Below are 25,387 nucleotides of genomic sequence, written 5' to 3' on the forward strand. Positions count from 1 at the left end.
TCACGTATAAAAAAATAATAAGCGTGAATCAAAAATTTAAAAACACATGTACAAATATATTGCACAAACTGAAAAAAATAATGCAAAATGATCAGGATAGCAAACAACGTGGTCACGGATCAAAATATGATAAGTGTGAATCAAGAAATAACAAGCATGAATAAAAACTTTAAACACATTAAAAGTTATTTTGCACAAAACTTAAACTTATGGTCATGCTTTCTTAAAAAGTATGTTTTCCTTGATTATATTACTCTGTGCTTTGTGCTCTCTTGGATTTTCTGCTTTTTTTTACTCTTTTGTAGCTTGTGCTGTTTTTCTCTTCGCTCTTCTTTCTATGTTCTGCGCTTGCTTTCCCAAATGTTGCAGTTCGAGTTTCATGTAAATTAGGGCGGGCTTAAGTGTCACCATTGGTCCACTAGTTCTAGATTGACAGCTACTCCTCTAGCCAATCAATCGAAGAGGGGAGTTGACGTCACAGCAATTCTATGTTCTATGGCGACAGCGAGTTCGATTTCTGTCTCGTGTGAACTGAAAAACAAACACTAAACGAGTCCAGCATGTAAACAAGTATTCATTATATTTCTGTTTTAGAGAAACATTAACTTGTGCTAATGTAACAAACATGTAGTAGCCCTATACAAAGACCTACAACATATGTTCCAGCAGGGTATACCATCAACTCTTCCAGAACAAAAGACATATCCATAGACTTAAGCCTATCCAACGCCAAAGATAGGCTCATGTTCTGCCATTACTAGGCTATCACTAAAAACAAGGAAATTCTGACAGAACCAGTTAGTCCTACAGGGAAATACAACACAAAGACAGTCCTTTAGATTTGGATATTTTACTATAAAAAAACAAATTTGATAAATGAATAAATTGTTTATTTCACACTAACATAATTTCTTTTGAATGAAAGAAACGTCAAGCACAAAAGTCAGTTACTTTATGATGCATGTCGCTGTGTGACACGTAAAATAAATTTAAGAATTAGATTCCATATTATACATATTATATTTAGTATATTCTTATTTCCTAATAAGAAAGATTTTTGCAATCTGTCATCCTTAACTTGTAGGCCTACATATGAGAAATATACTGTTTCTCTGCCTCCCTTCCAAGGTCTGAATTCCTGAAAGACGATAAATCTGCCAAGTGTTTTGTTTCTCCAGAACAGAGGGGCCTTGATGAGCCATTTCACAACCTTGGCAGAGCGAAGGCTTGTGGCGTTTTCTGTTTCTCTATCATAGTTTACACCCAGAGAGATATGATGGCTCCAAAGAGACATCACAGATCTGAGGGGCATGACCTGGACATCATGAGAGCCACTTCAGTTGGAGAGATAAAATACAACTGGACAACATAAAATGTAATTATCTCATGAAGAAAATTATCTGTCCTTTCTTCTGAATTTGGGGTGAAATGTGACCTGAACATCCCAAAATTTTTCTTTTTTGTATTTCGAACAAAAAACAAATGAATTATGCAAACTAATAATTGGTAATTGTAAGAACTGTTTATCAGGGTAATTAAAGAGGATTATGGGAAACTTGAAACTATTGTGTCAGATGTATAGACCTTCATCAGACAAGGAACGAATCATGAGATGTTATGGAGCACTTATAAAGTACATTTCATCAAAATGCTGCACACAAAACAGGACACAAATACAGAACAGATTTAATTACAAATGAAGGTACCTTTTATTGCAAACATTTGAGGACTTTGGCACCTGCAAGGCACAGAATACACTTTCATGAGAGAACAGAGTCGAATGGGTCTGCAAAGGAACTGGGGAAAACAATTTCATTTTCACATAGGAAATTCCTTTCACAGAAAGGACAAAGTCTAGCTGCAAACATAAAGGGTAAACAATACATGGAGTCCATGTGTGATCGGCTGTTATCTGCAAGCAGAACCGATGCAAGTGTTCAGTCACCATGAAATCCAACAGCAACCAAAATTATTAGACAGTTTGGCCATTTCAGATTCACTGCTGCTTTTCAAAGGGGAAGGAGAGATGAATGTGAAGACGGGTCAGGGCATCTATATGTACTGTACTAGTGTTCAGCAGAACGCACTAAGTCATGACACCAAGACCCACATGCACATGAGCTTTTAAGTGCTGTTCATTCAAAGCCTTTCAAACCACCCATGCAATGAGGAGCATTTAACTAGAAGTGGGTTTCCATGTCTAACTGCACTGATCTATGCAAATTCTTCATGTTTAGTGTCTACCTCCCCTACTGTTCACACACACACTCTCTTTCTTGTTTAGATGGAAGAACTGCATGTTGCAACCTTTACATAAAGTTTCTAATACTGTCTCCCGTTAACAGCTTAATACTGACAGGCAACACACCATTAAAACACACACACACACACACACACACAGCAGTCATTCTTTATAAAACTATATAATAAAGACAAACTTCCAGTTAGACAAATAAACAGTCAACAGACAGATAAAGAAAATGGGAACCTCTAAAGGAAGGTCTATGGAAGACTTGACCCGATCAGCATCAGTATCAGCTGTGTGCAAACGTCTTTAAACAAGAGCCGCGGCGGCTTGAAATCCCATCAGTCATTTATCCTGCGGGGCGGCACACCCCGGCATAGGGCCCTCTGATTATGATGCTCACATGATTCGGTGGCCACAATCCCAAAAAGTTCATTAGGTTTAGTGTTATTCTGGGAGACAAGACTGGGGCGTTTCCTTAGAAATGAGGGTGGAAGTAAACAGGAGTGCAGAAACTTTAGTTTATGTTCTGAGAACCTGCATAGTGAATTCAAGGCACTGAAGGTTTATTTAGGGCAGCACACACATACACACATAAACATGGATACTTTGGTAAGGCAGCTTTTTCTAGATTTTAGTGTTTTGGCATTAGGATGGTGCAGATTCTCTTGCTCGTTTTGGATACACACGCGCGCACACACACGTACTAGATGACCTTAAATGGATAGTTCACCCAAAAATGAAAAATTGTCATCGTTTACTCACCATAATGTCATTCCAAACCTGTATGACTTTTTTTCTTATGTGGAACACAAAAGAATCATTTATCAGATTTTTTATGCTGCTCTTTTCCATACAATGAAATTAAATGGTAGATAGGACTGTCAAACTCCTAAAGATACAACCATAAATCCATAAAAGCTATCGTATGACTATAGACCCTAGTCAGGGTAAACACCATATTGAATATAACAGGACAGTTCACCTATAAAAAAAAAAATTATAAAAAAAAAAAACAGTTCACCCTCATGTCATTCCAAATGTTCCAAATGAAGAATGTTTTCTTCAGAATATCTTCTTTTGTGTTCCACAGAAGAAAGAAAACTATATAGGTTTGGAATGACATGAGGGTGAGTAAATGATGACATAACTATCATTTTTGGATGGACTATACATTTAACACAGATGAAAACGAGGCTGTAAAAGATTGCGCTGTCCTAGAGCACACCTAGATCAAACTCACAACTTTCAAAACTGTTTCATGGACTTGTAGTGTAGTGTGTTGTAGTGTAGTGTTTTGAATGGTGTAAAACAAGAGTACAATCCATTTGTACCCAATCCAATCCAATACAGCCTTGTTTTCATTTCTTTCAAAAAAGAAAGAAATAGCGCTACCCGGAATAAGGTCTACAGCACACAAGGCTACTTTTATGATGCTTTTGCATTCTTTTTCATCGTAACAGCATGGAAAAATGCAACCAACAGAGTCATCTGAATTTCTTCTTTTGTGTTCCACAGAGGAAAGAACGTCAGGTTTGTATCGAAATGAGAGTAAGTAACTAATCACATAATTTATGTTTTTCCGTTTACTATCCCTTCAATAATAACATCCTGTAATTCATAATTTGTTCTGGGGCTCTTTTCAATGCTCTCTGCGTTACACCACGAACTCTGGTTCTGCTTCAGTGGTCATGTGGTCTGTGGTCAGATCTTCTCTGTCCAGATCCAGAGAGAAATACTTGCTGGTTCTCTTGATGGGAAACGTGTGCTGGTTATTCCGGATCCCGGCGCACTGATCCGCAAGTCCCTGGTACCCACAGCCGACCGGGTCCCCGAGGTCTGGCTCGCAGCCGAACGTATAGCTATGTGCGGTGTCCTGGCAAAGCTCCGCCCACTCCTGACAGTTCCTCTGGAACAGACGAACGTCGTCAAGTGATTGGCTGTGGCGGTCTGTGGAGCTCTGGCCCTTCCTGCCCATCGCCGTCTAATAAAACAAAGACAACAAAACCAACGTCAGCACTTAGGAAACCAACAAGCCGCATTAAAACACAGAAATCACCGACTACACTAACTCTCAACTAACCCTAAAATCTCAGAGAGCGGTTAGCTGTACACTCACATGAATTCACAGATGAGAAACGACAATGCTGTTGGGTGTAGGGTAAGGCTGCCCTAAACAAATACTGTTAAGAGGAAGTGGGGTTACCAGCACTGTTAAAAGAGATTACAGAATTACTCAACAGAAGAATGATACAGCTCAAAATGCAGAGTTGACGTCCTCGGTTTAACTTCAGCGGTTGAGAACTTGAGACAGTGTCGTTCAACAGCTGTTATGCATTGAGTGTTTGTGTGTGTATAGTTGCACCTGAGGGAGACACTCGATGCTCTGGCCTCTCATTCTCACTATGGTCTCTGATGAGCTGGATGTGGAAGAACCGACTTCCTTCACCACTAACCCTGAAAAGCACAAACACGTATACAACATACACATACATCATTAACATAATCATTCTTTCTCACTTGAAGGTTACTGTACTAGTCAGACTACAGACTAGAAACAAATTTTGTTGTATTATTTTCATGTTATCACCGTGAAGCTGCTTTGATGCAATCTGTATTGTAAAAAGCACTATATAAATAAAGGTGACTTGACTAGGGTGCACAGTACCAAAACTAGTAGTTGATAAAAACACCTCTGCCTTCAAGCCTTTCTCAATTAAGTAAACTGCTTGAATTTGGATTCTCACACTTTTTGAACAGTGATTTCCTTAGCACTGTAAAAATTGCCATGGCTTTGGGGAATTTATCAATGTCCAAAGACTTTTCAAGGTCTAGAAATCATCATTTAAAAGTGTCCTACGCCATGCCCTTCATTCACCCTGGGAAGTTCCAGGACAGCAAGAATTTGACTGACAAACTGACTTGGCACTGAAAGGTCACAGATTGACTCAATCTAAAGCTAATGCCTCCAGAAATGACACAGCTTGTATTTACACACCTGTCAGCAACAGGTGTGGTCGTTAAACCTTAACCCACTAATTAAAAGAGGTGTTCTGTATTCTATTCTTGGCACTGTGGGTAAATCTCACAAAAACACATCGTTTTTTTTTAAAACACATTGTTCTGCATTGCGATCATTTGCATCATGGTGTGTGTTTGTGCGTATATATAGGGTACAACAGGGCTAAAGGCACCGTGGGGGAAAAGGCACCTTTGATTTGATTTTCCTCTAAACCACTAGATGGCACAAAAACATACCGCAGCACTTTCCGAAACATCGTCTTTTCAAGATGCACGTGAAAATTTGTCTGATCTTTGACCCGATCGCAGGCAGCAGCGCAAAGTTGATTCAGTGCTAATTTGATCTAATATTTGATGTTTTTTTTAAATGTTGTAGATTTAAGTAGCAAATGAGAATCAATAAAATTAATATTTTGAGACAAAGGTCAACTTAATGGTATTCAGTTTTGTTCAAGGTAAATAAACAATAACGGAAAAATATGTAAAAGTATGGTATTTGGGGTAAAAAGCTTATCTGCTGTCAGGGCGAAAGTCACAGTAATTAACATGATAATAAATATCTAGCTGACTTTTCCATTTGTTGACATGACATGGTTAGATTCAGATGGTAAATATCATATATTAAGTTGGGTGTCCATATTCAGAATGAAACAATCATATTTAAAAAAATATGATATTAATCATATCAAATGATAAAATATAATTTATTGTTACTACTGTGAATCTATATTAAATTAAGTGCTTTCAGAATCTTTACTTTTTTAAATAATTTAGTTTCTGTATTTTTTTAAATATATTGTTATATTAACATTTTAATGACAGTATATTTATTGAACAAAAAAAAACTTTTTTATTTATCAAAATAAACAGAAGACTGGTGTAACTTGGCTAAAGTGATTGTTTAGAACATTATTAAAACATATTTTAGCTAAAGTATTTGTATAAATACCATGTGCCTTTTGCCACGTGTGTGGAGTAAAAAGCCCACTTTGCCACCTCAAATATTTATGTTTTTTAAACAAAATGAACCACTTTTATGGTTTATTTTCACACAAAATCTATTCCTCCATCAATGTTCAATACAAACATATATATTTTTTCTGCATTCAAACACTTTGGGAATGTTTTTTTCTTAAGGTGTGCCTTTAGCCCCGTTGTACCCTATATATATATACACACACACACATGTACACACACACACAGTAGTCAACATTTGAAGTGGATCAAAACCTTTCATCAAAGTTAAACATGAATTTTGAACAATACCCATTCTTGTCTTAGGACAACTTTGATTAACTTTTTTGATCCACTTCAAATGTTGACTACTTACATATATATATATATATATATATATATATATATATATATATATATATATATATATGCTGATTTGATCATGAGAAGGAATGTTTCTTGAGCACCAGTGTTAAAAACAGTTGAGCTGCTTAATATGTTTGTGGAAATGGATAATTCTTTTGATTAATAGAAAGTTCAAAAGAACAGCGTTTATTTAAAACAATAGTTTTGTAACAATGTCAGATTCTTAACCGTCACTTTTTCAAGTTAATGCATCAAGCCTAAACTATTAACATAACATAACCTGTATGCATACCGGAGCATCCGTTGTTCTGTGCTGACAGCATGTCCTCTGTAATGTGGATACATAGTTCCTGGCTGAGTTCTAAATCATGAAGATCTTCACAAGTTTTTGGATCATCAACCAGCATCTCAATCTCTTAAGAAAAACACAAACAAAGATTTGATCAATGCAGCCATTTTATCATACAGCATTTATTATTGATACTGTTATTACTAATGTAATGAGTCTTTGAGTTGCCATTTAACTGTCTCTTACCGTCTTCATCCAGGCAGTGCTCCTTGCTGCTGCTCTCGATGCCAGACGTGTGTGTGCTGGCATGACTGGTGTTGGAAGACGAGTGTGCTCTCAGCGGTCGGTGGGGTGTGTTTGTAGGGGTTCGGAAACTGTCGGTGTCGACGCCGGATGTGCGGGAGCTGCCATGACTTGTGGTGGAGTGTCGTGAGAAGGGATTGGGTCGTGACGTGCTGCCAGCACTGCTGCCGCTGGCACGTGAACGCTGCTCCAAATGATCCATGTCCGCCTCCAGAGCATCACTGATATACGACTCCCTGTACTGCTTCTTTTCTGAGAACACAGTTTAATAATGTCAACCATATACTCCAGGTCCTTTGCAAAACAAAACAAAACAATAATAATTTCATGACAAAAAAACTCATGCTGATGAGAATGACTTTGTTGATATTCATTATCTTGTGTCACGTGTGTAAAGTCAGTGTTATTTAATTTGATCAATATTTTGAATTAGTATTTATTGTTATAATTTTGGTTTTCATGATCATTTTACTTTCATTTTTAGCCATTTCGTTGTGCGTCATTTTTATTTTTTTATATATTTTATTTCAGTTTTAGCTTTTAAATTGTATTTATTTCCAGTTAATAATTTTAGTTCTTCAACTTAAGCTTATTTCAGTTTATTGCCAATGCAACATTTCTAATTTACGTTTACTTTAAGTTTTTCAACTAGATAAATTATGTTTTATTTTATATGTACAGTATATGACAATAACTTTCATGTACATACAGTATATGCCGACAGATTTCATGTACATTTCAATTATTAACTTAGGAAACGTTCCTGTTACCGTATTGTGCATATTTGTAAGATACCTTCATTTTCCTCAAGTCGCCGAACTTGTTTCAGCACAGGCTGTAGGTTCATATACAATCTGTGGCTGTTGCTGAGCAGCTGCAGGAGGTGTCGTGAACGCAGAGGACAGCCTGTGTAGTAGATGAGCTTCCTGGCTGAAGGCAAACCATCGGGAAGAATCTCAAACCTCTTCCCCTGTGGAAAGGAAACGGGTCAAAGGTTGATTCATCTGAAATGTAAACAGTGACCCTAATAGCACAGAATTATACATTTGACATTTAAATCATACTAATAAAGTACTGTAATACTGACCACAAACACCAGTTTTCCGACATTGGTCCAGGGAAAATCATATAAGAGTTGCCTGACAGTTCCCACATTCTTAAAAAAAAATCAAATTGAACCATCACAACATAGAAATGCACAATATATATATTCAAAAAGAACAGTATTTTTTTGCAAGTTTGCAGTACAGTCTCACTCAGTAAGTGTTCAAACAGCATACCTGGAAAATCTGAATCCCACGTAAGGTCAGTCCCAGAGATAAAGAGGCCTCTAACTCTTTCTTATCCTGACAGAAAGAACATTTTTCATTATGTTCAAAATCACACAGCATGTGCACTTATACAAACTGTCAATAGTTTTTCTCTGACCTTGTAAAGGCGGTAATAATGAACAGTCACGTCATCCAAGAGCGCTGCTTCCTTTATGTACTTCAGCTGGGCCTCTGATGCTGTAAGGGCAAACTGTTCTTTGTGCATGTTCGGAATATGACGGAGAATATAGTCACATCCTCTCTTAGAAATTACCTAGAAAAGAGAAAACCGAAATAATAATATAGCTCACCTTTTGACTGATAAATTTACTGGTACGTGACTTCCGGTATGGTTGATAACTGCATGTATGTATGCATGTATGCATGTATGTATGTATGTATATATATGCACACACACACACACACACACATACATACATAACATTTTCTCAGTTCACTCATCAATTGCAGATAACCTTACCTATAGCATCCCATACAGAATTCTTTTTTCTAACCAAAATATATTTTAAATATATGCTAAATATGTGTATTAGTGCAGCTCAATGTAAATATATTTCAAAATGTATTTCAGGGGCAAGAAAATACACTTCCAATCTTACAGTAGCCTATATTTAGGCTAAATGCAAATGTAGATGGAATAGCCTACTAGAGATCAAAACAATCAAAAAAGATTTATAATTTAGTAATTAAAAAAAAAAAAAAAAAAAAAAAAAATTATATATATATATATATATATATATATATATATATATATATATATATATATATATATTTGGATTTATACAAATATACCACAGATTTAGTCCTAGTTGTCAGCCTTGGCTACAGTGATGTCCCTGAACACAAGAATCCTCAGCACAGTGCTGTCAGCAGTCTCTGTAATCTGCCAGTTCTACAGCACAGTCTATCTCTGACTGCACCATCCTGCAGTGAAGAGCGCATCACACCATGTGTGTCCAGATGATAGCACAGCTCAGCAAGCCTGAAGCTAATGCACCCAAGATTCTCTCTAAAAGCTTTCAACTATTTTTAACATCAATCCCCTACATGCACTGATGAATAAAATGTTTGTTTTTTTTCTACAAAACGCTCTATTCAATGTTGCTGAAATATTTAGGGACAACACAGTGCAGCCCATAAACCACACACAGAGGGCGGTCGGAGCGAACACACGTTTAACAAGCTTGATCAGCATAATGGTTCATCAGGAAGCAGTTTAATGGGGTGCTGTGCAGACTTACCCAGGAGGGGAAATAAGCTTCCGGCTGAAAATAGGCACCAAAGTGTTTGTTCCGTTTGAAGTTTCCCAGGTCAGCCTGCAGCGCAAATGCAGCCAGAAGGAAATAAGCCTCTTCTCTCTGGATGCATTGAGACTGCAGTACCTGCTTCCGCAACTGCCAATAGTAATAATACCGTGCCATGCGATCGCTAAAACACATATAGAACATATTCAGTCATTTTTCTATAGACATTTTTTGAATGTTTAAAAGTTTGGGGTCAGTACGATTTTTGCTTTTGAAAGAAGTCTCTTATGTTCACCAAGGCTGCTTTTAATTTGATCAAAAATACAGTAAAAACAGTAATATTGTGAAGCATTATTACAATAAAATAATTGTTTTCAGTTGTAATATATTATAAAATGTCATTTATTCCTGTGATGGTAAAGCTGAATTTTCAGCATCATTATTCGAGTCTTCAGTGTCACATGATCCCTCAGAAATCATTCTAATATGCTGATTTGGTGCTTAAGAAACATTTCTTATTATTATCAATATTGTAATATTTTTTGTGGAAACCTTAATACTTTTCCCCAGAATTCTTTGATGAATAGAAAGTTTAAAAGAATAAATTTGAAATAGAATTTTTGTAACAATGTATTTGCTGTCACTTTTGATCAACGCAATGCATGCTTGCTGAATAAAAGAACTAAAAGAATCTTACTGACCCCAAACATTTGAACGGTAGTGTAGATGTGTAGATGTCTCACCTGATAAGTCTTCCATTTTCAACATAATACTGTGCTCTGAAGTGAACGATCATTGGAGGTCCAAACTGGTCAATTCCCTGCAGTTGGTAAGAATTCTGTCAAAGCGTGCAACAACAACAAAAGATTCCCCCAAGAAAATCAAACTCTGCTTGCATGATACCTTGCTGGCTTCCCGTTTCCACTCTTTTGGACAATATTTTGACAGTTTCTGTCCCAGTTCCATATATATGTGTTCATTATCTAGGAGAAAAAGCACACATAAAATACATAGAAACGTACATGCATTTAGGTCTTTAATGTTTGTGTATATATGTAATGGATAATGTGGGAAAACTACAAACAGCATCCAGTAATTAATTACAGCAAAATAAACCTTGACAGGGTGATCAAGACCCCAATGCAAAGCAAAAAATGCAATAATAAAATTGCCAGACCATATATTATCCCAAAAATGTAATAATTAAAGGAATAAATGGAGAAAAAAACATTATTATTTGAGTTGAAGTTATTTTATGAAGAGAATAAAGGCTGGTATAAACTGTTGTTATAATAATTACTTGTTACTTGTGGTAACGCCACCATGATATAACATTTGTAAATAATCCGTGAGCAAAGTAACAATGAAGCTCAATGTATTAATCACTAAATGGGGAACTGGGGTGGGATTAAATAAGTTGTCTTCTTCCCACTCCCTTTCAGGCAGAATTTGATAGTCATATTTAAATACTGTATATTCTGTTTTTGCACTATATGACTTAACTATATTTTGTCTACCTTGTACTTTTCTGTGCCATTGCCTGAAATAAACGAATAAAGAAAGAAAAAAGAAAAAGGCACAACACAGAGTGATACAACAGACCTGAAACCCCAAGGATGGCAATATCAGAACTCTTTGACCTTGTGGGGACATTTTTTGGTTCCCATGAGGAAAACAGCTTATAAATGATAAGTGTGTGTGTGTGTGTGTGTGTGTGTGTGTGTGTGTGTGTGTGTGTGTGTGTGTGTGTGTGTGTGTGTGTGTGTGTGTGTGTGTGTGTGTGTGTGTGTGTGTGTGTGTAGTTGTGTGTGTCTTACTCTGAATAACACTGAGGCCAAACAGATGACAGTCCTTCAATCTCAGCAGATCACAGACCTGCACCAACAACTCCTGACACACAGTCTTAACCTGAGAGAGAAGAACAGAGAAAGTATGAGAGATCACCTGTATTACAGAGAAAGGAAGGATTTAGTGTGTGTTTTTCAGTGGCGGAACAGGTTTCACTTTTCAATGGAATTTTGTTTATATTATTTTGATGTCTGTTATAGTACTCAAAAAAGCAGCTTCTCAAACTCTATTAAACCATGAAATTACTCAACAAAAAAAAAATAGAGCTGTATTTTTACAATATTTAATAGTGATCAGGAAGAGCTCAGGATGCTCCTTGCGGGATGCAACATCGGAGCGGGACCCTAAATGACGTTTAGAGCATGTTGTCTATCAAAAACAATCTTTGCATATGATTCAAATAGATAAAGATAATTGTAATTGCCACATTTTTTATGAAATCAAGGGAGAAGCTGTGCTTTCCGTGCAATCGCCACTGGTGTGTGTGTCATTGAGTGCATGGAGTTGTACTTACACTGACTATTACGTTGAGCGTTTCATCATTCGGGAGGAACACACACACACACCGGCGGTCCTGCATCATCTTGTTATTGTGGAAAGTCAGTTTGCTCATCTTTAAGAGGCTGCAGCCTGTAGATTCGTGCCCCTCACTGGAGCTCCACCCCTGAGCACCTCCCAGTCACAATGGGTTTAGATAATTTAGACACACACACACACATAAAAAAAAAAAAACATGCACGCGATCCTGCGACCAGAGAACTTAAACCTCACAACTGTTTCAAACCAACAGTTTCTCTTGCATCAACAGTCACACCACACAAACACACAGCAGATCCACCGTCAGACTCTGAAAAAGACAGAAAGACAAAAATAAATGATTTTAACAGGCGTACAACTGCATACTGGCAGGCAGCTCTCCAAATATTTCACTGAAACATTACACAGCTATAATTTACTGGATCTTGAAGGGAACACATAAGACGAGATAAATCTCTTTTTATTCACAAAACAGAAAACAAGGAAAGCTGTTTTTGATAGTGAAGGACAGTTGTGTGTACATTCCACACGACAAAACTCACATTCTGTACTCTGCATTTATATCTGGGTAGAAAATATGGCGCACTACAAATTTGTCACTTCTTTCTATCATTTTATTGCTCATTTTGAGCATTACAGCATCTTTTGTCAAGTATAATGTACTGTCAGCTGGTCATAAAGCTTATATAAACATTAAAGTTACTGTCCACGATAACTGTACATTATCCCTCTTATTACATGGCTGCTTATCAAATAAACGCACAGACATGTAATATTGATAAGTGTTGAAATCATTTCATTTTCTCTTTTTGTAGATTAAACAGTCCATAACAATATTAAAAACATTCTGCGTAACAACATGGCAAACGATATTCACTATTATTGATCTGACTGCACTGACACTATTTGACAAGAACTGAAATGAACTGGATGATGACATCAATGTTTTCTGTAGAGCTGTTTTAAAGCAGAATTGAACTCATTTAATAATTGATGATCTTTACAATGGAACTGAAAAAACACTGAATTGACTTCAGCTGAACAATGACACTTTTTTTTTTTTTTTTGAGCTGCATTACAGCCGAATTGAACTATGTTTGCATTATTGAATTATTTGTCTGTTGATCACAGTAAAAGCTTCTTTGAAACAATCTGTATTGTATGAGGCGCTATAAAATAAAGGTAATTTGACAAACACAAATACAATATTAATTTAGCCTAAATAAATGTTATTAATCTTCAGGCCAAGTTACTTTTTTCTACAGACTAGTTTTCCGTTTTAAGTTCTTACCTGATGTCACAAACTTGAACTCATGTTAGGGTTCAACAACTCTCTCAGTGATTTTAGATATTTTGGGACATAACATCTGCCTACACAGACATGAAACACTAAAAGACTGCCATCTCACTATCTCTGTCTCCATCAGTATCTGTGATACGAGCACATCTCAAATTACTACAAATAGGCCATATCAAATTTAAAGGAATATTACATGTTATTTTCAAACATATTTCCTTAGTGTGTATATAAACTAACATTTGCAGAAATATACTTACTTTGATCAAGTTGACATATGTTTGAATGTAAGCTTAACATATCAAGAATGGATTACCTTAAACCTCACTCTATCTATAAAATAGGCCAAAAAATAAAAATCAACTAAATGGAAGTCAGTTTAGTCCTGGTTTTAGTTTTACAGCAGAATAAATTAACCTCATTACTTCAAACATAGATGTAAATCATTTTCTTTGCTGCCATATTGCTCCACGAATTGATATTAAAATATTCTTTGTAGTTTGTGGAACTGCATAAACTGCTACAACATTTTCTCAGCTCTCTTGGCTGGACTTTATTAAAGCTTTTTCTATTGTAATAATAAAAGAAAAAATATAAGTATATTTTGAAAAAAATCAGGCAAAATGCAAAATGGAGTAGCGAGAAGACTTTGCATGAGAGAGAGACAGAAAGAAAAGGAAAATGTGCAGCAGTCAGGAGAATTCCACCCAACATCTGCTTCTCATTCCAACAATAGAGGCCTTTGATTCTCTCTCACACACACACACACACACACACACACACACACACTCTGCTGCACTTACTTCAGATGTGTAATGTTCATATGCATACATCAGATGACAATGACGTGGATTTTGGCTTTTCATATTATGGTTAGGAGTTCATAAGGGATCGACTTTAACAGGTTTCTAGAAACATTGCATGCACTAATAGTTGAAGCCAAGCAGGCAAACGGGTCAATAACGGCCACAAAATCATATAATATGTGACGTGACTCATCAAAGTTACATTTTGAGGCCATTTTAATCTGGCATTGCTAAGTAGGATGAAAACAGAATGGAAGAGAGGATCGCATGATTCCACAATTTGTCAGGATGTGTGACGTTATGCGTGACGTTATGTGCGCCATTTCTTTGCTGAAAGGAAGGAGAAACTTCCTGGATTTTTTTTTAGACAAATAAAACCCACATAAGTATAAAGGTTCCCGTCACAGACTGTTATAATTTGCTACAGTATTAAGGTCTATGTTACGCCTGTCATCCCTGTCATCCCGCTGTAAAAGCTTGTTTTGCCTCAAGGGATCAAATCTTACCTTATCTTAAAAGACGACTGCTGAAGTGCTGGGGTTTAGCTTTTACAAGCACTCTTACATCATCCACTGCGCCTTTACCTCTTGGAAAGGAAACATTTAGAACCAATGCAGACAGAAAGCCCTTCTAGCAAAGTGGAGGAAATTTTACTAAGAAAGATCTAGCAAAAAAGAAAGCAACTAAGCAAGCATGGTAGAATGAGTGGTAAGGAAATGCCACCGATAGGTGGAATCCGCATGTCCAGACCTGCTCAGACACTGTTGGTCCACAGTTATTTAGTGTGATTCTAATCCCAGACACATTCCCCTTTTCACATGCACTGAACTGTTTCTTCATGCCACAGTAGAAGACACAACCAGAGGAGTAGTTGGTCTTACAGCATCTGAATCTGTACACCTGTTATTAAATTCACTGTAGAAAAATCATTGAGGAAAGCAGATTTGTTCTACTTAAACATAACACAAAAGATCCGGAAAGCCTTTGGCATTAATCCAAAATAATAAAGGATAAAAAAAAGAATCTGGAGTCAGTCTATTAAACAGGTGTAGTAAACAGTCCAACTTGTGGTGATTTGATACACTTATGTTTTCTGCCAACTATGATACAGCTTAACTGTTATTACTTATAGGGTGAATTCAAGTTGATAAATTGGGACACTTTTTGCCATTGGGAATAGTAGTAATGTTTTAAATATGCAATATGTTTTGCAATAATCCAGCTGTAGGCTAATCCTCTTCCAAATTAAATTTAGGGCAAATAAAATTAAATAAAAGTAAAATGGACCAGATATAGAAAAAATATTTTTTGAATTGTACTGTGCTTTGTAACTAACTATGCAGAGATTTTTACAAATGTCTTTTTATAATATAGCCTAACCAGTAGTACCCTGTAAAAAAATGATGAATCTTGTAATGTTCATTAAAACAATTAAGGTGATAATTAAAAATATTGTGTATATTTCATTAAAAAAATTGTGGTTCAGTGTTTTATTGAAAATATTGAGAACATTTCACTAATAAAACCAAGAGATACATTTTCCAAATTTTTTTAAGGAAACATACACAGTTTTGAGGCTTGAATTGAAGAACTGATAAAGAGAATTAGCTAAATTCTGCGGTTTTATTTAGAAAGCATTGTTAGTTCCCAGCATGCTTTGCACATGGCTGGAAATGGAGAGTGATTATCAGTAAGTAAACAACAGTAACATTTTTTACATTGTAGTAAAACGTAACCATAAGATCTCTAGATCAACCGTGGATGGAGTAAACGCATAGATGACTTTCAATATGACCTAATTTCAGGTTAAACCATTTTAAACCACACCTGTCAGAATAATTACTGAAAAAAGATCATAGAGTCATTTTGTGTGTGTGTGTGTGTGTGTGTGTGTGTGTGTGTGTGTGTGTGTGTCTTTGAGCATTAAGATGCTTTTTTAATTAAAACTTTAAAAGACAAAATAAAAGACATACTTAGTCCCCATAAACATCTCAATCTATGTCATGAACACTACCGTTCTTTTTTTTTTGTTCTTTTTTAAAGAAATGAATACTACTTTTATTCAGCGAGGATGTATTAAATTGATCAAAAGTGACAGTAAAGACAATCAATCATAATGTTACAAAATGTTTCTATTTTAAATAAATGCTGTTGTTTTGAACTGAACTCTATTCATCAAATAATCCTGACAAAATGTATCTCGGTTTCCACAAAAATATTAAGCAGCACAACGGTTTTCAACGTTGATAATAATGTTTTTTGAGCACCAAATCAGCATATTAGAATGATTTCTGAAGGATCTTGTGAAACTCACTGGAGAATGGGTGCTAAAAATTCATCTTTGCCATCTCAAGAACAAATGACCTTTTAAAAGATTTAGAATATCATATACAAAAGCTTTATGGTTTCAGGTTGTTTTTAAGCCATCGACACACTGCAGCGCTGTGTGATAAAGTGATTCTAAGTATATGGATCATCAGATTACTTTGACTTAAAAACATCTTTAAAAGTTCAAAAGTTAATGATGTATTAAACACAAAAGCTGCGGGCTGAATCTGGATATTAGGCACCAAAACCCAAGCAAGACACTGAACCTAAAGTATTGTATAGGCCTAATTTTTTATACAGCCTTTTTCTTCATTGTTATTATGTATAACCATTTTTCAACCAATACAAATTCTTTTCAAGTTCATTAATAATATTAAATGAGTCTTTACACAGAGACTAATGTGTTACAGTATACCTCCATACATTCAAATAGAGCTTTTAGACAACATACTCTGACACAAGGATGATGTTAACACAGCTGTTGGAGAGGCAAGGCAACACAAAGAACTACATACACACCACATTAAAAGGACTAGGATGCTGCACATGCAATAACAACAAACCTACAAACAATAGCAGTGTCAGCTTAACCCATCCAAGCGAGCCGGGAAACTAATCCATCTTAACCACTCCTACACTGCAACTGAGACAGCCAATCAAAGCGCATGCTTTCTTTAAACTGTTAGAAAAAAAAAAAACATGTCAGGTCAGGTGGGAGATACAGTTTCTTCAATCACACAGCATGTTCATGAAGAGGGAGATCATGAAGTCATGCTCACGTAGGTGTATACGGAAGCTCAATCTCTTGACAACCTTTTTTTTTAGAAAAAAACAATTATTAACCTGGATTTTAATGTCTTTCTCAACAGCTCTATTTAGGTGGCCTATCTAGATTCAACCTGGCTGCAACCTTTATGTTCAGGGCCATAACCACTATAGAAAATTAAGGGGGACAAGTCCCAACAATAATTAGAAATGTCCAAATTGTTCACAGAAGAAGAGTGCGATTTCCAACACAACGTTTTATGCTCCATGATCTCCCAGCGCTGTTTCCTATGGCTTATGGTAAATTAAGAGCTGTCAATCTGAGCTCCTGCTGGGGCCGGTTGCATAAACTGCTTAGACTAGTCTTAAAGGACAAGTTCGGTATTTTACACTTAAAGCCCTGTTTACAGATCGTTTCTGATGAAATAGAACGGTTGAGATAAAAATGTGGACACATGCTGCTGTCCCGAGAATTTTAGGTTTATTTCGCTTCTCCCCCCCACCTACACAATGGCAGCCTATGGGCACTGGAACAATCCTTCCTAAAACGCATTAAACTTTCGATTACAAAGACGTGAAACTCACCGAGTGGTCAGGGGTGTTCACTGATATGCTCACACAAAAATCGCTGCAAAAGATGCTTTCCAACAGGTTTTATCGTAGTTTTTGTCTCCTCCATTGACTTGAATTGGATGGGCTGTGTGAGGTACGGTATTACTCCGCCGCTTCTTCTTCTGCTTCTTCTGTGTATTCAATGAAATGCCAGTGGTTTGCTTGTAATTGGCAAAGGTGCATTATCGCCACCAACTGGGCTGGAGTGTTTATTATTCAAGCTCTCAACGGAAGAATCTACGGGTGTGAGACGTTTGGAAAAATAGGTCCACAGTTTTACAACGAATGGTAAAACACCTGTTGGAAAGCATCTTTTTCAGCGATTTTTTTGTGAGCATATCAGTGAACACCCCTGACCACTCGGTGAGTTTCACGTCTTTGTAAACGAAAGTTTAATGCGTTTTATGAAGGATTGTTCCAGTGCCCATAGGCTGCCATTGTGTAGGTGGGGGGGGAAGCGAAATAAACCTAAAATTCTCGGGACAGCAGCATGTGTCCACATTTTTATCTCAACCGTTCTATTTCATCAGAAACGATCTGTAAACAGGGCTTTAAGTGTAAAATACCGAACTTGTCCTTTAAAAGTAAGTCATCTAATTTATTTTCTTCAAGACTGGTGCTTACTTTTTAAAGTCAGTTACATAAAAAGGTAGATCGGTCTCATTTGAATCAGAAAAGAAAGACTGGTTACCTCTTGACTAATTTCTAGCGGTCAAATTAGTTCTTAAGGCACAGTCTTAACATAGTGGCTAAGTTTATGCAACTGGCCCCAGATCACGCTCCAGCTTTAAAACAGTGTCTGATTGGTCTCTACTCTCTACACATCATCCCTCACTATACACACCCATAAGTTTCAATAGGTTGAACTTTCAAATGACGATGGAAAACACTGCGTCTTGATCCCGGAAGTCCTATAGCTTTAGCCAAGCAGCATGTCATGTCACTCCATTGTCTTATGTTGTGTTTGGTCTCATTTGAGACCAGCTGCTCTAAATGAAGATGTGTGATCTACTATGGTTTACTAATGTTTCCAAGTTACAAACCAAATGTGCCACAAAAACATTACACGTGTGGTGGCAGCGCTTTTTCGTTCAAATACTTACTTGGTATAGTTTGGTCTCTGACTGAAACAAATATGCTTATTGTATTCTGCAAGTTGAGACCTTTTCAACAATTTATGCCAAAATCTATCTGTTATGTATGATTTACAGATCACATTTTCAGGTAAAGCAGTTATTTTTTCACGCTATGAAAATAAAGCACTTCTAATATATCTGCAAATTGTTGTTAAGTGATGGTCATATTCCCTATATTCACTGTAAAGCCAAGCTTCTAAGCTTAAAAATTACACTAAAATTAAGCTTTAAAATTACACCTATTTTGTGTTGGTTAAGTAAGTGGTTGGTAAAGATAACTTGTTTACATTGATATTTCAGTGTTTAAGTTTGCTATATATTTATTTTGTTTGTTTATAATTTATATTTATGTCCTACATTTGGAAAATATTTTCATTAAATTATGTTTTTAATGCGGTTAATTATATTATAGGTTATTTATTTTTGTGTACGTTCTGATCTCAGAAAAGTTAGTGCAGTGTTTGCCGGTGTCAATGCACGCACTGGAGCTCTAATATATTTTAAATACTCATTATTATGGTTTAGTATTTCTCCCCCGACTAATCAACTAATGGCTTAAATGAATGACTAACAGTCGACTAGGAAAATCTTTAGATAGAGCAAGCCCTATCATTTACATGATTCATGTAATTCATAACTGAATGTGACAAGACAAAGAACTGAATGTGACAAGTTTTCAACACAGACATAAAAATAAGAGTAAATGCGTGCATATTTGAAAATAAAACATTATCTGCAAATAGTTTAAATTGATTACTTCATAATTAGACCTAGAACTTCATTTACCGTTCTTATTTCTTTTTCTCTATTCCCGTAAATCCCTTTAAATCCTTTAATTATTTAATTCCATTAAATGAAAAGACCAATTATTTTGTTGACATTCTTCTCTTCTATTTAGACGTATCTGAGTGAAACGGCTTCTCAAACAAGAAAAAAATGTAGGGCCAGACTTGATTTTGTCCATCAGGAACTAACTAGATTGTTGGGTCAGATTGCTATTGCTGCGACATCATGTGATTGACAGGTTGTTCTGCCCTCGTGCCATTAAACACCTCATCAGAGAAGAGATGAGATGTCACTGCAAGAGGAGGGGCAGTTATTTTGTTCAATTATGATTTGTAAGATTTGTTAATGATCATTTAAAATAAAATAAAAATTTGAATTGTCCATTTTGATTTCATGGTGACCAAGTATTTTTAGAGACATTTCCAAGTCGACGTAATCAGATGAGCCATTTTCTCCAGAATCGCGTAATCACACAGCGGTTTGCTTTGCACACAACAGACAAGTTACGCCAGAGAAGGCAGAGGAATCTTTACTCTCTGGGGAGAATTCTTTTTTTGAACATCTATTCTAGCTGCCTTCTGGCAAATACGACGAACACACCCACAAACACACGCACAAATGAAGGGCAGCTCAGCAAAGAAAACATCCTGAGGTTAAAAAAAAGGAAAGGAAAGGAAAAGAAACAAAGGAGAGCAGAAAATACTTCCTGTCACCAAACCACCACAAACAAACACACAAGGCAAATTTAACATTATGCCCGGCAAAACTAGACCTCATTATTCTTCAGGGCACGGCATGAGAACACACACAGGATGTGACTACAGACCGACTCAGACAAACCCGCATCTAACTAAACACACTGACGAATCTTAAATGACGAAGTTGATTTGACACGTTTGGCTGGCAGGATGGAATCCCGCTCTGGGTAAAATCACAAACAATTTGAGATTCAAATGACAAAGTGATCATAACTTGAGTGAATTATGGGTGATCATTGAATACTTAAACCGTTTCAGTCCGGAGATTAAAGAAGCAACACAAAACTATAGGCTAAGTCAAATATACAATTGATCAATATACAATTTAATCTCTCAATGAGTTATTGTCAAGGGGCCAATGGAAACGACCCCCCTGGTGGTAAACTGAATGATTGCCGTTTCAGAGGCCTACAGTTCAACCTTACAAACCTATCAATGTGTAAAGCGCATTAAAGATTTTTAGTGCTTATAGAAAATCACTGTAACACAAGAGAGGATAAACGTGAGACCCTTAAATCCCGGTCGGTGTAGAGTTGCACCGGGCTAATATTAAACCCGCCCTGACCGCAAAGAGGAAATTGTGAACATTCCTGAATACAGAAGAGACGAGGAGAGAGAGGGAAAATAAGAATTAACTTTTCCGATTCATGTCCTATTGTGATGCATTTAACCTTGCATGTTCTGTTGAGACTGAGATCACTTCCTGATTGTTCGGGGTCCCCATGTTGTACATTATGTAAAATTATGACAATCAGCCTAAGTGATTGCTACCCCAGCATAGTAATAACCCTTCTATTTATTTTGGGGTCAATTTTAACACACTGTTGAAAAATACAATAAATAAATCAAATATATTAAAAAATAAAATAAAATAAAAAATTACCTGTTCCAATGTACACCAATCACACAAAAAATGTCTTCATGTATTCATGTTTAATATGTGAAATCTTTGAAATCCCAAACTTACATAACATGTTTAAGACATTTTCTGAAACATTAAATGTTATCGCAAAATTCAATATCAATAGCCAATATTTTAATATTAAGAGAGATGAGAAATAAAACATTTATCTGGGTCTCAGATCCCATACAGAAGTAAGCATGCCAATGATGCTCCAAAATGCAGTCTAGGTGGGCAACACATCAGGTTTTGAGACACAGTCAATGGTTCTTATTACAGCAGACCTTAACTTGGCCAAACTCCACATTACCGCGTTGGGCTGACTGGGTGCTATAAACCAACCCAAGTACCAACACATTACTCCAAAAATAGCCAGTGGTCAGTGGATGCCATGTTATACTGATTTGAGCTTTAAAAAGCCCTTACAAAAATTAACATGGTAACGTTAATCATAGTTTGCCTCAAAATACTACAAGCAATATCAACTAACGTTACCATAGAGAAACAATGCTTTTAGAATCGTGTCACTTTGTAGTGAAACATCTCTGAAAGCGGTGGCTAATGCCAAGTTACCACAGTTTTACTATAGTAACATGAACTGTAGTAGCTGGCTTCTTGGTGTAAACTATGGTTCGTTACCATGGTAAATTTACAAAGAGGAGTGCAAACACACTGCTGTGTTTTGGTCAAGCTCCATCGAATCTAGTGTGTGTGCGCGCGCGCGTGTGCGTGCGTGCGTGTGCGTGTGCGTGATTTTGCGGGCCAGCGCTGCCACGTAGAATAAGTTATTTGGGAAATGCAAGGAGAATAAACCCTCTGTACATCCTGACCGCCATAAAGATTAAATAATAAAGTTAAAATATAAAAACTCACCTTTTTAGGTGGCATTAGTTCTGCGTATTCCCAAAGTATTCCCAAACACACCTTCTTCCATGTAACTCTTGCTTTGATTCCTCTACAGCGCTCGCCAGTCTAGCACATAATCCTGAGCTGCGAACTCTACCCCATCGGGCTCCCCAACACTCACAAATCACTATACATGTGGAGGGAATTTCCCAACCGTGTGTAGGAGGGGTGACAAACACAAAAGGAATCGGCCGGAAACGCGTCTGTTACACGGTGTCTCTTTCCCTCAATATTTAAAAGCAACGCAGCGGTTGTGAAATCTTTGTGCGATCGAGGTGTTTACATTTAACCAAGCGTGTACGAAAGACCACCCCTCTGCAGCTGACGTTGGTAGCGTCCACGGCTGCTCAACATACCTTTCCCTCAGCCTGCAGGAGAACCGACGAATCCTGTTACTGAAGCGAGGGCTTACATTATGAATATTAATGAGGTCCTGTGGACGTTGCTTAGTAACCCTCCCGGAGCGTCCAGTAACGTATTCAAGTTAATATTAATGAACCAAGCCTTCTCTATGAAGGATTTGTGTTGTGCAGCCAATCACGTAGACGTATTAGGCAAACGTCACGTTACGGGATTAATATTCATGAACTAAATCTTCACTGTAGTAGAATGGGTTCATTCGACGCGTGATGAGAAGATGGCCAGTTGCATATAAAACTGTCTTAAGAACTAGTTTGACCAACAAACAGCTAGTTGGTTGTAATCAGTCTTACTTTTGGATATCCAATTAGACTAATATAGGCTACTTTTTATATAACTGACTTAAACAGTTAGGAAACAGTCTTAAAGGGATAATTCACCCAAAAATGAAAATGGTGTCATCATTTACTCACCCTCAAGTCGTTCCCAACCTGTAAAAGTTTCTTTCTTTTGTTGAACACGAAAGAAGATATTTTAAAGAATGTTGGTGACCAGACAGTTCACGGTAGCCTTTGACTTCCATAGTATTTTCCCCCTATAATATTTTTTAACATAACATTCTTTAAAATAACTTCTTTACCTGAGGGTGAGAGTGGATTGGAATAACCGTGCAGAGTTGCCAAATCATTTACATAGATCACTTGAAAATACTGTATGGAAAATTAGCAAAGACTTAATTTGCAGCATTTTCTTTTTCCCAACTTTGTCATTTTTATCATTAAAATGTCTAAAACTTATATATATGCCATTGAATAAATATGCCACTGAATTTTGTCAATGTTTAGTTTAGGAAGATTAGGGTGGTGAATTGTGTTTGGGCATTAGGGTTAGGGTTTAGTCTCACTCTTAAGTTTTCGGGTTGCGATTGCAGAGTTTATTGTTTACACTAGAGTTAATACACCTTTGCTAAGTGAGAAGGGGTGAAGGGGAAACTAAAGGGGAGAACAAATGGAGACTGTTTCAGGTCATGACCCTGTGTGAGATTCTCAAGAGTGTGAGAACACACAAACTCACTGCTGGTGTGTGTGTTTATTGGCTATGAATGTTAGGGCCCAAACATGTTGTTATGAGATTCCTCATGATGAGCCCTTGATGTTAACCATCACACAGTGCACTGCACTCAGGCACTTAAAAAACAATAACGGCATCAGAGGAGAACGAGAAGAGCCGAATGACTGCGCATTCAGACATATCTAATATAAGCATAATGAAAATGCTAAAACTTCATCTAAAATGAAAAAGAAAACTGAAAATATAAAATGAAGGTAATTTTATTTTATTAATGACAACTATTAATAAAAATGTCCTTTAAGAGACATTATACAAGATGTAATGTGTTTGAAAATAAAAATATAGTATTAACTCATCAGTATAAGTCATCAGAGAAATCGCTCACTGCACCTTTAAAAGCAGAAATGTGCTACTCATGCTTTTGCTAAAGAGTTTATATTATTTTTTCTGTGCAGATGTGCGTGTTCGCTGTGTTTTAAATTTGTCTAAAATATCTTTTTATTGATGTGCACACAGTTTTGGGTGGGTGCATGTCTGGTTCTGAGTTACAGATATAATTCCTGTGGTTTTTCTCAACATAAACATTCATTTTCTAGTATCCTGCACATATGCAATAGTTACCAGGTTAGCTGCCTTTACAAGTTCAATACAGGAGTTTAAAATTAGATATAACTTTGCACAGAGGTTAATAATTGTTTTTATCAATCTCATGTAAACATGTGAAAACTTAATCAGAATACTTTAACTGCTATAAAGCTTTGTACCATTGACCTACATTGAGTGGATTGCTGCAGACATGATTTTTGATTGTTTAAACAGAGGCATATTAATCAAAAATATTTGTCTTTAACTTACATAACTCAAAACATCCTTTAGCATGTTATATTTGCGTAGTAATTTGATAGGAAGGACGTGAGGCAGCTACTGTCATCATCACTTTCATAAACCAGATTGATCATGTTCTGATGTTAAAAAGAACTTGTGTCATGGTTTTTGAATTATAACTTATAAAGAGTTTGGCCAGGGAAACACATTTTTTTTAATCGGGTATTTTTAGTGGGGGTTTTGTAGTTTATGTTGCAGGAGGAAATAGAGAAGATTTAAGTAAATATTTGGTCCTGTTTGGGTTTCTGTGCGCAGTCCAGAGTCCAGAGACATTACAGTTTCACTGAAGACGAAACATATTGTAGTTACACATGAAGGTCAAAGACCCGCTACAGCATGTGCTTAGTTTTGGTCATGTGGTCTACAGCTTTTTATCAATTAACATATTCAGACTAACAATCTAAATGGATTTGCCTCCAGTTTAAAATGGTTTGTCTATCAATTGTTTATTATCAATGTACATCTAAATGTTCCCTGTATAATTTCCACTATACCTCTGTCTCTGCAGGTATAAAGCTTGTTTCGTAATTTCTTCTCTGTAATATCCTAAATCCTTTAAGTCGCTGTTGTTGGTAAAGATCAAGCAGATCAGCTTTTTTGTAATACGCTTTTTTATGCTGCCCCTAACCTGCTTAAAG

The 25,387-nt window shown here is 36.5% G+C and overlaps 1 protein-coding gene across 5 annotated transcripts; it reads right to left on the reverse strand.

Annotated features, from left to right (window-relative positions):
* Positions 1–1,919: 1,919 nt before the first annotated feature.
* Positions 1,920–22,821, reverse strand: frmd6 (FERM domain containing 6). 5 transcript variants are annotated; one of them, XR_013819485.1, is made up of 15 exons: positions 22,401–22,821; positions 12,116–12,448; positions 11,571–11,661; positions 10,657–10,736; positions 10,497–10,573; positions 9,751–9,937; positions 8,607–8,762; positions 8,459–8,524; positions 8,266–8,334; positions 7,974–8,148; positions 7,122–7,430; positions 6,879–7,001; positions 4,611–4,702; positions 4,365–4,456; positions 1,920–4,229 (listed from the first exon to the last, which is right to left on the reverse strand). XR_013819485.1 is itself a non-coding variant. In XM_079854643.1 (15 exons), the coding sequence occupies exons 2-15, from the start codon at positions 12,212–12,214 to the stop codon at positions 4,174–4,176; spliced, it is 1,644 nt and encodes a 547-aa protein (XP_079710769.1). In that variant the 5' UTR covers positions 12,215–12,448; positions 22,401–22,821; the 3' UTR covers positions 1,920–4,173. The 5 variants fall into 5 exon arrangements, 3 of the variants coding, with proteins under 3 accessions (XP_079710769.1, XP_079710767.1, XP_079710768.1); XR_013819486.1 differs by lacking the exon at positions 4,365–4,456 and having other exon boundaries at positions 1,920–3,230; positions 3,270–4,229; positions 22,401–22,818; XM_079854643.1 differs by having other exon boundaries at positions 4,365–4,428.
* Between the last annotated feature and the right edge of the window lie 2,566 nt (positions 22,822–25,387).

The sequence above is a fragment of the Squalius cephalus genome (genome assembly GCF_949319135.1).
Source record: "Squalius cephalus genome assembly, chromosome: 21".
NCBI lineage: Eukaryota > Metazoa > Chordata > Actinopteri > Cypriniformes > Leuciscidae > Squalius > Squalius cephalus.